This window comes from Vidua macroura, chromosome 27 (genome assembly GCF_024509145.1).
Source record: "Vidua macroura isolate BioBank_ID:100142 chromosome 27, ASM2450914v1, whole genome shotgun sequence".
NCBI lineage: Eukaryota > Metazoa > Chordata > Aves > Passeriformes > Viduidae > Vidua > Vidua macroura.
Genome location: NC_071597.1, coordinates 201,400 through 215,444, shown reverse-complemented (window position 1 = coordinate 215,444; position 14,045 = coordinate 201,400). Strand labels below are relative to the sequence as shown.

General features: G+C 47.6%; 1 protein-coding gene across 1 annotated transcript; it reads left to right on the top strand.

The window, feature by feature from the left end:
• Positions 1–2,357: 2,357 nt before the first annotated feature.
• On the top strand, positions 2,358–11,927 carry LOC128819709 (V-type proton ATPase 116 kDa subunit a 1-like). The gene is made up of 8 exons (XM_053999953.1): positions 2,358–2,606; positions 2,720–2,798; positions 3,112–3,209; positions 3,719–3,847; positions 8,181–8,263; positions 9,030–9,156; positions 10,640–10,722; positions 11,334–11,927. The coding sequence occupies exons 1-8, from the start codon at positions 2,490–2,492 to the stop codon at positions 11,404–11,406; spliced, it is 789 nt and encodes a 262-aa protein (XP_053855928.1). The 5' UTR covers positions 2,358–2,489; the 3' UTR covers positions 11,407–11,927.
• The last annotated feature ends 2,118 nt before the right edge of the window (positions 11,928–14,045 follow it).

The following is a 14,045-nucleotide window of genomic DNA, read 5'->3' as shown; positions in this document are numbered from 1 at the left end:
CACAGCTGTGTGCACTGAAGGCTGGTTTAAACAACTGCACATGCTGAAGTTCAGAAGTTCAGCTGGACGTTCAGACCTTTTGCCAATAATAAGGTTTGGTGGTTTTTTGTTTTTTTTTTTTTTTTTTTTTTTTTTTTTTTTTTTTTTTTGTTTTTTTTTTTTTGTTTTTGTTTTTGTTTTTGTTTTTTTGGTTGTTTTTTTTTTTTTCCCAGGTCTATGAGAGCGTGAATTTCAGTATCTTAAAGAAATGCTACAATTTGAATTCAGGAAGTCACAGCATGAAAACTGGGCTGGAATCTCTCTAAGATACAAGTCTGTATGTTAGGAATGCCCCCTCCCATGAATGTACAAGAGGCACACATAGTACATGCAGAGTGCAACACGTCTCCACACAGATTTAACTCAGAGAAGGATAATTCACTGCTGAAGTGAGGCAGCTGGGCACTCCCCCTAAAGGAGCTCTCCCAGCTCTGCAATCCTTGAGCCTTCTGCAGGTCCAGTCACCAGACTTTAAATGCAGGACACACTGCAGTGTACACTGCTTGTAAGCATAGCCCAAATTACTTGTGGACTTAGTGGTAAAAACCCTAAATGGTTCAAAACAGGGAGACACGGGGGAGGCACCACCAGACCTTGCAACAACCCAGCTGAACATGCCAGGAATGTGGAGAAGGAAAGTTCAGATCTTGGGGGTGACCCTGGGCCAGAGCCTTCACTGGTTCTGGGATTTGCTCAGCCAGAGGGAACCAGGTGCCCACGGACAGAGCTCCACTTGGGAAGGCTGTGGGCACACTGGGAAGGTGGCAGCTTCCCTCATTCTACAGCTTTGACAACGGGTGTTCATCCTCAGCACCTCCAAGGCCAAGTCTGCTCTTGGCCTTTGCCACTGGCTGGCAAACACCAGGGAGAGCCCTGGGTTCCTCCCAGCTCAGCTGCCTCGGTGCAGGCTGGAGAAATGATCCAGCCCAGCTGCACACTGGGCAAGCCCGACAGTGTCCTGCAGCTGCAGAGGGACATTGTTCATCCACAATGCTCACAGCAGTCAGCACTTTCCCTGCTGTATCCCTGCCCCGTGACTGCTCCCTGTCCCCGCTGAGCTGGGCCTGCTGCCTCTGGGGTCACAGAATTGTACCACGTGCCCTCACAGCAGCCATTCTGTCACGTAGTGAAAACAGGCTGCTTTCTGTACACTGTTCTTTCCTAGAGGGACCTTTTTCCAGAGCGTTTATTTCCAGTGTTTGCTGCTGCTGAGAGTTCCACGAAAAGAAAAGGCCCCAGAGCTGTTTGTCCCTGGGGTCACCTGCTCCAGGGTGGGCTTCCACAGGTAAACGTGTAGGGATTCAGGTACAGGACAGGACACACGCGGACCAGAGCTCCTTGAATTTCTCTTCAGAAATTCTGAATTTATGAATTCAGCCTCTGAAGTGTTATGTGGAGACTCATCAGGGTCACAATACAAATTCCACTGAAGTAATAGATTGATTAATTAATTAATTAATTGAGCATTTGATCAAAGCCTGAAGCTTTCAGAGGTTAGTTGTGGAGCAAAGCCAGTATTTGAAGAGTTCGACATCCATGCCATACATGACTCCAATACATCTCTGTGCCTTTGGGAATAATAAAAAAAAAATCTGCCTGAGTCAGTAGGTCAGTGCGGATAGAACCAGACAAACCCACAGGCCAGGGATGTACATCTGTTCCTGGGGCTCAGTGAGCTCAAGTGCCTCACTTGGTGCCCCTGTGCCCACAGCCATCGCCCTGGACTGGAATTCCCATGGGCTGGAACACCGCGAGTCATTTTCTGTGTCTGGATTAACTTCAGCTCAGCCCCTTTTCTGCGGCGGGGACACACCAGGAGCAGCCCATGGCTGGGAACCGGCAGCGTCCCCTTGGGAGCCTCAGCCTGGAGCCGATCTCTCCCAGCGGAACACCGGGCTGCGCCTGGGGCTGCTCCTCGCTCTCCCTGTGCCTCGCATGTCGCTGCCCCGGGCCGTGCACGGGGCCGCACCCGCGGCCTCACCGAGACCAGGCCGGGCCCAGGACACGATCCCAGTGACGTCACAGCTCCGTCACCACACCGCTCATGACGTCACTCACGGCGGCGCGGGGGCCTCCCCTTATCATCACTTCCGGGGCGGGGCCGTGCGCGGTCGCCAGGAGACGCGCGCGTGACACCGCCCCGCGCGGACGATGACGCGCGGACGGGAGCCGGCTCGGGTCAGGCGGCGCCGGCGGCGGCAGCGGCCGGTAATGCCGGGGAACGGAACGGAACGGAACGGAACGGAACGGAACGGAACGGAACGGAACGGAACGGAACGGGGCTGGATATGATGGGGACGCGATGCGATGGGGTGGGGACCCGCACTGGGCCGGCTCCAGGTGCAGCCGGGCTGTGACGGGGCGGCGGAGGCGGGAAGGCCTCGGTGCCTGCCCCCGGCCCGCTTCTCACGGCCCATCCCCGCAGAGGCCGCGGCGGGAGCGGCGCCGCCATGGGGGAGCTGTTCCGCAGCGAGGAGATGACCCTGGCCCAGCTGTTTCTGCAGTCCGAGGCCGCGTACTGCTGTGTCAGCGAGCTGGGCGAGCTGGGCAAGGTCCAGTTCCGCGACGTGAGTGTCCCCCGCGCACCCTGCGGGACCGGGGCCGTGGCGGCACCGGGAGCCCCGGCCGACCCGGGGCCGGTGGGCCGGGCCATTGCTGAGTCCCGTGTCTCTCCCTGCAGCTGAACCCCGACGTGAACGTGTTCCACCGTAAATTCGTCAATGAAGTCCGGAGGTGCGAGGAGATGGACCGAAAGCTCCGTACATTCCCGCTGGGGTTGTTGTGGCTCTGACTCTGCAGCTTTTGCTTAAAAAACAAACAAACAAAAAAAAATCCAGTGAAGGCAGGCTGAAGCTGCAGGGCAGCGTCTGGAACAGAGCAGAGGGGTGAGGGCACAGGCAGGGCTCTCTGCCTCCAGGGATTCACCTCCCCCTGGAAAGATAACTCTGGCCAAATCAGACATCTTGGAATAGGAGGTGAAGGAATCAGCTGCTGCTGGGGCCAGGTGCAGGCTGGGGGAACTGTTTGACGCTAAAATGTCTGTAATTAACACTTCTAATGCTGTCTCGACAGGGTTTGTGGAGAAGGAGATTAAAAAGGCAAATATTCCTATCATGGACACTGGCGAAAACCCAGAGGTGCCTTTTCCACGTGACATGATTGACCTGGAAGTAATGATGTGTTAAGACTTAAACTAGTATTTGATTCTGAAAAGAAACGGGGGAAATTGCCTCTGTTGGTTGATGCTTGCAGGATTTAGTGGCGGGGGGCATTAGCTCAGTCTCCAGCTGTCCCTGGGAGCAGCTCTGCCAGCTCACATTGTCCAAATACAGAAGTGAGAATACTCAACAGGAATTTCACCACTCAAACGAGCCAAAAACTGCTGGAACCACATGATTTATGGTGGTGGGTCATAAAGTTTATCACAATTTTATTGATTTGAAGAAACTCTATCAATCCAGTCCATAAAAGTCTGGCTGAGTGTGAGAAGTTGCAGTTGCCTGCAGATGTGGCAGATCTGGATCTGTGCCACAGCAGGCTGGAGATGCATCTGTCAATCCATGCAAGTTGGGTGGGGATGTGAAGCATCTGACTTACCTCTGTGTTTTGACAGACTGAACAGCACTTAATCATGGAATTGCTTTAAGTCCTTTTTCTCTCACCTTTTCACATCTTCCAGGCAAACTTTGAGAAAATTGAAAATGAGCTTAAAGAGATCAACACCAAGCAGGAGTCTCTGAAGAGAAACTTCTTGGAGCTGACAGAATTAAAATTTATACTGCGTAAAACTCAGCAGTTTTTTGATGAGGTCAGAATACCGGTGGGCTTTAACACTTGGGGAGTTGGTTCTTCTCATAGACATTACCATTTTTATTCTCAAATATATTTTAGTTGCTGTTTTGGACAGCAGGGTCATTTTATGCTTTGTTTGACAAAGCTGCACAAATTGTTTTCCATTTTTCATGCAGTACACATAGCTACCCATGATTTACCTCCTACAATGCTGATTTGGGCTTGTTCTAGTTAAGCAATGGTTTGTCTAAAAATTGTGTCACATAATTAAGATGTGAGTAGTTTTGAAAGCACATCAACAACCCCAAGATTTAGTGCTACAGCAAGCACTGTCCCCAGTGGGTCAGAGTTTCTTTGGTGCACGTGCAGGGGACTTAAAATCGAGCTGAATTTCTCTTCAGCCTTTAAAGTGTTATGGGGAGACTCATCAGGGTCACAATACAAAGTCCACTGACATAATAGATTAATTAATTAATTAATTGAGCGTTTGATCAAACCCTGAAGCTTTCAGAGGTCAGTTGTGGAGCAAAGCTGACATTTAAAGTCTTGGACATTTTGTCAAATACCATCTAGGCTAGGAACTGGCAACTTTCACTGGAGCTGAGAGCAGCTTCTCCAATATCATTCATGGCACTGACATAAATCCTGCTTGGGAGAAGACATAACCCTTCCTTGTAAAGCTGAAGTATCTCAAGAGTCTTGGCAGTTCTCTCAAAGAGCTCCTGTGTGTTTTTCAGGACATGTTTTTGCTGAGCAGATGTCCTGTTTCCTCTAATCTCAGGATTTGATCAAAGAATTCTTAACGGAAATGGCTCCTGGTATTTACAAGGGCTATTGTCAAGTGGAGCTGGACTCCTGCACACTTCAGGCCGTTTATCTAACAGTTTGTTTTTTGTTGTTTTGGCACAAGGTATTGCCTGTTCAGGCACCAAGGTTGGTCCTGTGCCAGTCATAGTCACTGCTGACACAGATACTGCTGCTGCTGCTGTGAGGGCTGCTGGGCTGTGGGGTTGATTTCAGTACAAAAAATCCCTTGTCTTTGATTGTTGGATGTTCACTTACAAGTGTCCCTTGGACAAACAGGATTAACCTGATAATCCATTACTTTGCTGTGTTAAAGTAGCACTGCCTCTTCTGAGTATCATGTAAAACCAAGTCCTGAGCACTTCTATCTTGAGAATGAATCCCAGACTGGTTTGAGGTGGGAAGGACCTTAAAGCTCATCCCCATCCACCCCCCTGCCCTGGACAGGGACACCTTCTACTAAGTCAGGTTGTTCCAAGCCTCATCCAACCTGGCCTTGTTAATTATTGTCCTCTCTGCCCACTGCTCTTCTTCAACTGCAGTGGGATCAAATTAAATTTAAAGATCAAAACCAATTTTATAAACAGTCCATGGCAGGTCACCCACAGCCTTACACAAACTAGCCACAGAAAGCTTAGATATGTTCTGCTTCTCTTTCTTAACTGTTTTCTGTAGTAATAAAACAAAATACACCGAGGAACATATGCTGCTCTACGTAAAAGCAAACAGAACAGCTTAGAGGTGATGTTCAGTAAAATGTAAATGTGGATAGTTTAAACCTGTCTCAGCTTTCTGTGCTCAGCAAACAGCTGGGAGGAGCCCCGAGCAGCCCAGAGCTGCCTCTGCTCACCATCCCAGAGTGGCCAACTTCCTCCATGCTGCCATTGCACAGCACTTGCAACACTTGAAGACTACAATAACTTGTAATTAAGATTGTGTTATTCATAGTAATGAGTTGCACAAGAAATGGCTGAGTCTCCAATTCCTTCATGCTGGGCATTCGCTCTCCAGAGTTTGAACACAGTGGGAGGGAGGGTGGCAAAATGTCCCCTTGTTCTTCCTGTGACCATTCCAGCCCAAGCAGCCATTTCTTGTTCCAACACACCATGTTGATGATTATGCTCCTTTTCTCAGTCTTCTTGTCCTTACTTATGAAGAGCCATATGTGCTGGAGAGATTTGTCTGAGAGTTTTGCCTAGAGTGTGAGCGTAAAAGAAGACTGGAAAAGTAACAGTTAATGGCATGCAGTCCCTTCTTCCTCCCTCTGACTCTTCTGCCATCTGTTTTTCTCTGTTTGCTTTGCATCTGTCACTTCTGTCTGACTCTGGGTTAATAGATGGTGACATAAATCCTTTTTAGTTCTTTTGAATATTGATTTTTGTCTTGTTTGTGACCTGGAAGGGGCTTGAATTGTATGGGTTTGCACTGGGCATCCAGAACCGTCACAGGGCAGGACTGCAGTCATCAGTGGAGAAAATTAACCTTTTTTGAGATTAAAGGTACTGATCTGGATGCTGATCAGGGGATCAATAAGCAATTTTAAAATGCTTAATAATGAAAGCTCTTGTATTATGCTTCTTGATTACTGCCATGGAAATGCTTGGGAGATTCCAATCCTGAACGACCTCATCTAGTAAAAACGACTCCACGATAACTCTGACATTTCACTCACTGCTGGCGAAAACTCATATTCAAAGTAGATTTCCCAGAATCCTGTTTTCCTGCACTGGAACTGGATAACTCTTCCATTTCCACATAGTCTCAATTTTTTATTTCTATTAAATCCCCCAGCAGTGCTTTAGTTATCCTTCAGAGCTGCTGCTGTTGTGCCATTTTCTTTCTAGAAAGGGTGTGCTCATCAAATCAGAGTTGTTGAGAAATTAATTTAAGGAACATGGAATTTGTAATGCAAATAATCCTTGCAAAATAATGTTTTCTTTTAGTTAATCTAGTCTAATTCACATTTATTCTAAACTGTTTTGCTTTGTAATTCCACCCCCTCTAAGCAGGACTTGTGCTGAATAAAGGACACATAGCCCAAATGGGCCAAGCTAATATTAAACATATATAACAAATTCTCTCTCGGGTGAGGCAAATCCAGAGGTATCACATGTGCTGTCCTTCCTTTTTCATGAATCATCTGCTAAAATGTGCTGCACATCACAAAAAATTACCCCTGAGAGTGTCTTGGTTACGGGAAATACAATACAAGCCTCTAACAATTGTAACTTACTGTTCTTCAACATCCTGAAATCCAGATGTCAAACAGTTGCTGGGATGTTTGGTCTGTGTGTTTCATTTTCAGGTACCAAACTTTCTTATTTTAGTTGTGTTCTCTATGAACTGAATTTTCATTGAGTTTTTGATGTTGCAACAAGTCATCTTTAAGTTGAAAGGATCAGGAATTCCTGTGTTGCCTTTCCAAGCCGAATGAAGGGCTCCCTCCCTCACATAACATCCTAAGCTGCAGCAAGTGTGTGTACAAGCAGTTGAGCTGCTTTTGGTGTCAGTCTTGCAAAAACTCTCATGTATATGGCAAACACTTTCATTTGACAAGCAGGTAAAGCATTGGAGAGATTTTCGCTCTGACACAGCTCTTGCCCAAATACAGAGACTGGGGCATAAGTTACTGCACTTGCCACAGGTTTTGCAAGGCTGTGCTCTGTGTGTGTGCGTGGATGTGATGTGTCCTTGGGTCAAACTCTGCCTTCCAGTGTGGTTTAACAAGTTCCCTTGGTGGCTTTGTGGGAAAGACCTCCTACATTCCACAGAGGGTAGACTTTGGCCCTCTGGTTGTGCTCAGAAAGTGTAATCTTTGGCATTTCATTTTATAAGCTGCAGAGGTAGAACTAAGTGTGAGGCGGGATTGAACAAGTGTGAAGATGGTGCAAAAGAGGATATGATTTGAGCATCCTTGACCTGAATTTCTGACACTTACAAGCCATATTCCTAAGAATTTTAGCCTGCAAATTGGTTGCAAAGAAGGACAGTGTAAAACTGTCCTGTTTCAGTGCCTTGCTGGCCAAAGGACGTGCCATGTTGCCGGCCTGCTCTGAGCAGTGTTTGTGTCACTGATGGTGAACCATACGGTGAATAATGATAAATTAATTTAATATCTGGGGAAATACATGAGTCAGTTGTGTTTCTCTGGTTTGTGCCTTCAAATATGGATATTGGGAACATCACTTGTGTTTAAAACTTGAATTTTTTTTTAATTCTGTCTTTCTTCAGACTTATATATGTCCCAGGCCCTTTGTTGCAACAGTCTTCAAGCCTTTCTTGTATGGAAGCCCTGCTGAGCCATTCCATTTTTCCTCTTGTTTTTCTCCTTCCATGTGTGATTCTTGCTGTCTTTTCTGTCATCTTGTTCCTCTTTTTGCTGTCTTATGTTTGCTCTTCCTTTTCTTTCCTTTCCTTTCTTCTTTTCTTTCTTTGTCTCCCACAACTATCTCCTGGCTCCTCATTCCCTCCATGCCACTAACTGGTTTCCTTAGATATTAATTGATTTGTGAATTCAGACTGAATTGCAATTGCATCATCAGCAGATGGCAGATCCAGACCTGTTGAAGGAATCCTCTTCACTGCTGGAGCCGAGCGAGATGGGAAGAGGTGCCCCGCTCCGACTCGGGTAATTGCAGTTCAGGATTGCTGGATTAGGATCCTCAGCCTATGGAAGCAGCAATGATTTGAGTGCAGTTGTGGAACTTTCCACACCAAGCAGATGAAAGCTGATCTAAAACTGGCTGTTGCTCTCTGCTCTTTTCTTGCCTATATTCACTTCCCAGTTCACGTTGGTGCTTCACAAATTTCTCTCTGCACCAAACAGTTAACCCAGTTCATTCTGTGTAAGCCTGCCTGGTTGTTTCCTCAGATGTTCTGAGATCTCAGAGCTTTGTTGAAAGTTGTAACTACTGTGGGCACATAATGGTCTGAAGTAACTGTATAGTTCTACATCCTTTTTATCAGCTGCTTCCAGGCTTCCTTGTACATGTGTAATACTTCATCTGGACATGGGGTTTGGTCCAGTGAGGTCTAAGTATGAGCCCAGGACATACTCACTGGCAGCCATGGCTGCTGTAACCCTTGCAGCCAATGTACCAGGAATGTAGGGGAATGAAGGCTAGAAAATGCATATCTAAATGCATTTGTTTCTCCTACAAGCAGTGAGTTATATATTTTTAAAATAATATTTCATTCTGTTAAAAAACAGAGCCTCTGCTATAGTGCACTTGTTTTGCTGTGTGCATTTAGAGAACCTTCCATTCTGCTTGAAGAACTAATGTCAAAGCAGGGTTTTGACAGCTTTCGGTGCGGTGCCAACCCCCAGGTGCCACGGTGTGCTGGCTGTGGGGTGGCTCAGGTGCAGCCCCTCAGGCCGTGCTGTCCCCTTGCAGGTTCGTGGCTGGCGTGATCAACCGCGAGCGCATCCCCACGTTCGAGCGGATGCTGTGGCGCGTGTGCCGCGGGAACGTCTTCCTGCGCCAGGCCGAGATCGAGAACCCCCTGGAGGACCCCGTCACAGTAACGGAGCTCCTGCTGCAGCAGCAGGATCTAAACATAGAAGGGATCTTCAGATAGAAGCCTCTGTCCTGTCGTAGTTGAGGCAGAGACAGCACAAAGCGACACACTCCATTTTCAGAAGGCTTCAAACGCTTTTTATACATTCTTACAAAACTCCTAAGTTTACACTTTACTCATTGGTCAGGAAAGACAAAGAAAGTTCTTATTGGAATAGGCAGTTGCAGGTTATTTATCCTTTCTTTCTTGGTTTCTATGTCAACAACCTTGGTAGAAATTTCTTTCAAGGCTAAACATGGATCCTCTAATCAGACTTCTCTTTGGCTCACAGAAGTCACTGTAAAACCTCTTCCACACTGTTCCTCAGTGAGGTCCATCCCAGCACCTGTTGCAGCCTCTGAGCTGCAAACAAATGTTTTCCTGTTTAATTAAAACAAAAATAGGAGGCTGGATGGGGAGTGCTGTTGGAAGGGGGAAAACAACTCAAAACACGGACTGCAGCAGGGCCTTGGGATTTCTCTGGCCCAAACTGCAATGAGGAGTGATTCCTCGTGGGAGATGCTCTTTGGGACATGGGTGGTGTGTAGTATCTGAAGCTCATTTCTCTGAACTTGAACCTTTCATTTTTTTCATAATTCACTAATCAGTGGTTTAAACATCCACCTCAGAATCGTTCACATTACTATAGAAACAAATAATAAATGTTGTGATTGGGCCTGGTTTTACATCCAGTGTCTTCTGTGCTCAAACCAGTGGGCACTGCCCAAACTTGGGGCACCCTTGCTCTTACCTAGTAAAGGGCTGCCCTGGAACACAGACCCAGGAGGTGAAGCTCAGTAATGGCCTCTCTTTCTCATGTGAGGCTGATGTGTTCCCTTCTCCCACCAACCACTGGTAGCTGACCTGTGGAATCATCTGTCTGCTAGGAGAGACTTTGTTCTTATTGTGCAGAACTTCCTTAAATTGAGGTTACACCTAATGTAATTATTCTTGAAACATTATGTTAAAATTTCCTAAGTAAGGTAGAACAATAACTTGTCAACAAATGCAGGAAAGGGGCCCTGGCTGCCCCCACGGACACAGCTGTGCAAGGAATGTGCCTCTGGCCTCCCTGGGAGCCACACTGGTTAAACTCCACTTTTTTTTAATCTTCATTCACTCTTTTGGCTTGATTCTGTAGGTGAGCTGACTGAACTAAGTGCTGACAAAATCATTATTTTTGGAGCTCTTACCAGGTTTTCCCATTTACTTTACTTTATAGAATCAATAATGGATAACCTGGGGCATTTTGCTTCAGTGAACACAACTACAGTGCAGGTATTCTGTACTGAGGTGATAAAATTGCTCTCCTTTTTCAGTGTTAATCAGGTACATTTCTTGACCTGCTCTGCATATCTGAGCTCTGATGGACAAACTCAGTGAAAGGAAAATTAGAATTCTGGTAATTAGCCAATGCTAATTTCTACAATTCTTTCCTTTGTTCTAGAGGGATTACGTGCACAAGTCTGTATTTATCATCTTCTTCCAAGGTGACCAGCTGAAGAACAGAGTCAAGAAGATCTGTAAAGGGTATGAAAGTCTGACAGCTGGGCAGATTTCAATTATTTGAAACACACTGACATTATTTTATATCGATATTTCTCAACTCCCTGTTTCACAGTGGCTGCAGGAGCACATATTTAGAGAGCAAATGAAATGTGCCATAAGTAACTGAAACACATTTTACAGTCACACTTGCCACTCCCCAGCCTGTAATGCTCAAAGTACACAGCTGCTGTGCTAGGGAATGCAAAAAAACAAGGCAATGGTGATTTCTGGGGCAGGCCTGATGGGACATCAGTGGGACATTCTCCACAGTGGAGACAACAGTGACTGCTTCTATCAGCAGTTGCACTGGTGTGACATCATTCCCCCTCAGCTGGATGGCTGACCAGCCTCATGACAGTGCCTGGAGACACTGGCAGCACAGGGAGCAGAGCATTCTCTCCCACTTCTGTTTTCTTTAGCACTCGAACTTCTGCTTTGGCCTAAAGCACTTCTGCATCCCTTTGATGTAGGGGCTGGAGCTCTGCTTGGCAGTCTCTGCTGATAAGAAACTTCTCTCAGGGTGCCTCTGCCTCACCCCCGACTGATTGATCTTCTTTCCATCTCTGTCACTGAGGTGCTTCCCTGTCTTCCAGGTTCTGGGTCTCCCTCTACCCATGCCCAGAAACACCTCAGGAGCAGAAGGATGATCTTCAGATGGTAAAATAACTGGAGCCAATGAACTTTCTTAGTTTTTTTTTTTTTTTTTAATAATATGATTAAAAACTCTATTTGGAAACTTTAGATTCTGTCCAAACAGGAGGATTTTCACCCCTATGAGATGACCATATTTTCAGCTTCGGGTAGCTTGAGACCAGAAGTGCAAGAGAGGTGTTTGGAGACTGCTCAGTTGTTTCTGTGTCAGGATTTGGGATGGGTGGTTTGATCTTTCTGTAGGGCTAAGCAATTCATTATAAACAACTAATTACAGAGAACTCCACACCAGAGCGAAAAGAGGAACTCATGTAGGGAGATCCTGTAGGTTCTGACTCTGAGAGCATGTTGTGTAACTGCCTGCTTCATCTGCAAGTACTTTGAAAACGTTTAAGCTTTTTTCAAACTGAGATACAACAATGCTAACATTAATTTAGCTCTTCCTTTTTCTGCCTGTCTTTATATTTTCATGTTGTGCTGTCCTGAAGAGCTTCTGCTTTACAGCTAATCTCTTGTGCAGCAGCCTGAATCTTGGTAAAAAGGAGCAGAACCAGGGTTAAGATACACTGGCAGGGCTGGAGGAGACTGACAGTGTCTGTGCTCCTGGTTCCAAACTCGTGCTGCCAGCTGGGAGTTGCATCAGGCTGTGCAGTGCAGTTTGTCCTCTCCAGCTACTCCTGGGTCCTCTGTGGAGATCCACGGTGCCCCTTTATCCTCATTATCTGTGCTGCCCTGCTCCCTCTTGCACCCTTAATCCCTGCCAAGGGGAAATAGATTTTGGGCTCTTGTTCGTGTGGCCAATGTTTGTCCTACAACAGACTGATTTCCCTGGTTTGACTTTAGGAGGGACTTTCCCTGTTCTCACGGATTGCTTTGTTCTTTTTGGGTTTTTACACCAGATGTTCTACGCAGTATTCAGTGGTCGATACATCATCCCGCTGATGGAGCTGTTCTCCACGTACACAGGCCTCATCTATAACGACTGCTTCTCCAAATCCCTCAACATCCAGGAATCTTCCAAAAAATCCCAATAAACAAGGATGTGTTGCAGACCCAAGCTGCCCCCACCTCAAACCTGTGATGCCCTGAGAGTCCCAAGGGAACCCTACAAACTGACATCAGGAACCTGGGCTGGCCACTTTTCTTTCCCAAGGGAAAAGGCTAATCTTTGTCTCCAGGGGCCTGTGGCCCTCAGTGGGCGGACACCTCCAAAAATCCAAACGATCGAGGATGTGTCGCAGACCCAAGCTGCCCCCACCTCAAACCTGTGCTGCCCTGACAGTCCCAAGGGAACCCTACAAACTGACATTAAGAACCTGGGCTGACCACTTTTCTTTCCAAAGGAAACAAGCTGATCTTTGTTTCCATGGGCCTGTGGCCCTCAGTAGCCGGCTGCGTCCAAAAATCCGAACGATCGAAGATGTGTCGCAGACCCAAGCTGCCCCCACCTCAAACCTGTGCTGCCCTGACAGTCCCAAGGGAACCCTACAAACTGACATTAAGAACCTGGGTTGGCCACTTTTCTTTCCCAGGGAAAAGGGCCGGTCTTTGTCTCCAGGGGCCTGTGGCCCTGTGTGGGCGGCTGCCTCCAAAAAATCCGAATAAACAAGAATGTGTCGCAGACCCAAGCTGCCCCCACTTCAAACCTGTGCTGCCCTGACAGTCCCAAGGGACCCCTACAAGCTGACATGAGGAACCTGGGTTGGCCACTTTTCTTTCCAAAGGAAAAAAGCTGATCTTTGTTTCCATGGGCCTGTGGCCCTGAGTGGCCGGCTACGTCCCAAAACCCGAACGATCGAGGATGTGTCACAGACCCCAGCTGCCCCCACCTCAAACCTGTGCTGCCCTGACAGTCCCAAGGGAACCCTACAAACTGACATCAGGAACCTGGGCTGGCCACTTTTCTTTCCCAGGGAAAAGGACCGGTCTTTGTTTCCAGGGGCCTGTGGCCCTGTGTGGGCGGCCGCCTCCAAAAAATCCGAATAAACAAGAATGTGTCGCAGACCCAAGCTGCCCCCACCTCAAACCTGTGCTGCCCTGACAGTCCCAAGGGAACCCTACAAACTGACATTAAGAACCTCAGCTGGCCACATTTCTTTCTCAGGGAAAAGGCCGGTCCTTGTCTCCAGGGGCCTATGGCCCTGTGTCCCCGGACACCTCCAAAATTCCGAACGATCGAGGATGTGTCGCAGACCCAAGCTGCCCCCAGCTCAAACCTGTGCTGCCCTGACAGTCCCAAGGGAACCCTGCAAACTGACATCAGGAACCTGGGCTGGCCACTTTTCTTTCCAAAGGAAAAATGACCGGTCTGTGTCTACAGGGGCCTGTGGCCCTGAGTGGCCGGACACCTCCAAAAATCCAAACGATCGAAGATGTGTTGCAGACCCAAGCTGCCCCCACCTCAAACCTGTGCTGCCCTGACAGTCCCAAGGGAACCCTACAAACTGACATCAGGAACCTGGGCTGGCCACTTTTCCAGGGAAAAGGGTCGGTCTGTGTCTCCAGGGGCCTGTGGCCCTGTGTCCCCAGACACCTCCGAAATTCCGAACGATCGAGGATGTGTCGCAGACCCAAGCTGCCCCCACCTCAAACCTGTGCTGCCCTGACAGTCCCAAGGGAACCCTACAAACTGACATCAGGAACCTTGGCTGGCC

Excerpts from the sequence above, each read along its gene's own strand:
- LOC128819709 (XM_053999953.1), top strand. The coding sequence starts at position 2,490 with ATGGGGGAGCTGTTCCGCAGCGAGGAGATGACCCTGGCCCAGCTGTTT. Across the intron at positions 2,799-3,111 it reads GGAGATGGACCGAAAGCTCC|GGTTTGTGGAGAAGGAGATT; the intron begins GTACATTCCCGC and ends CTGTCTCGACAG. Across the intron at positions 10,723-11,333 it reads GTCAAGAAGATCTGTAAAGG|GTTCTGGGTCTCCCTCTACC; the intron begins GTATGAAAGTCT and ends CCTGTCTTCCAG.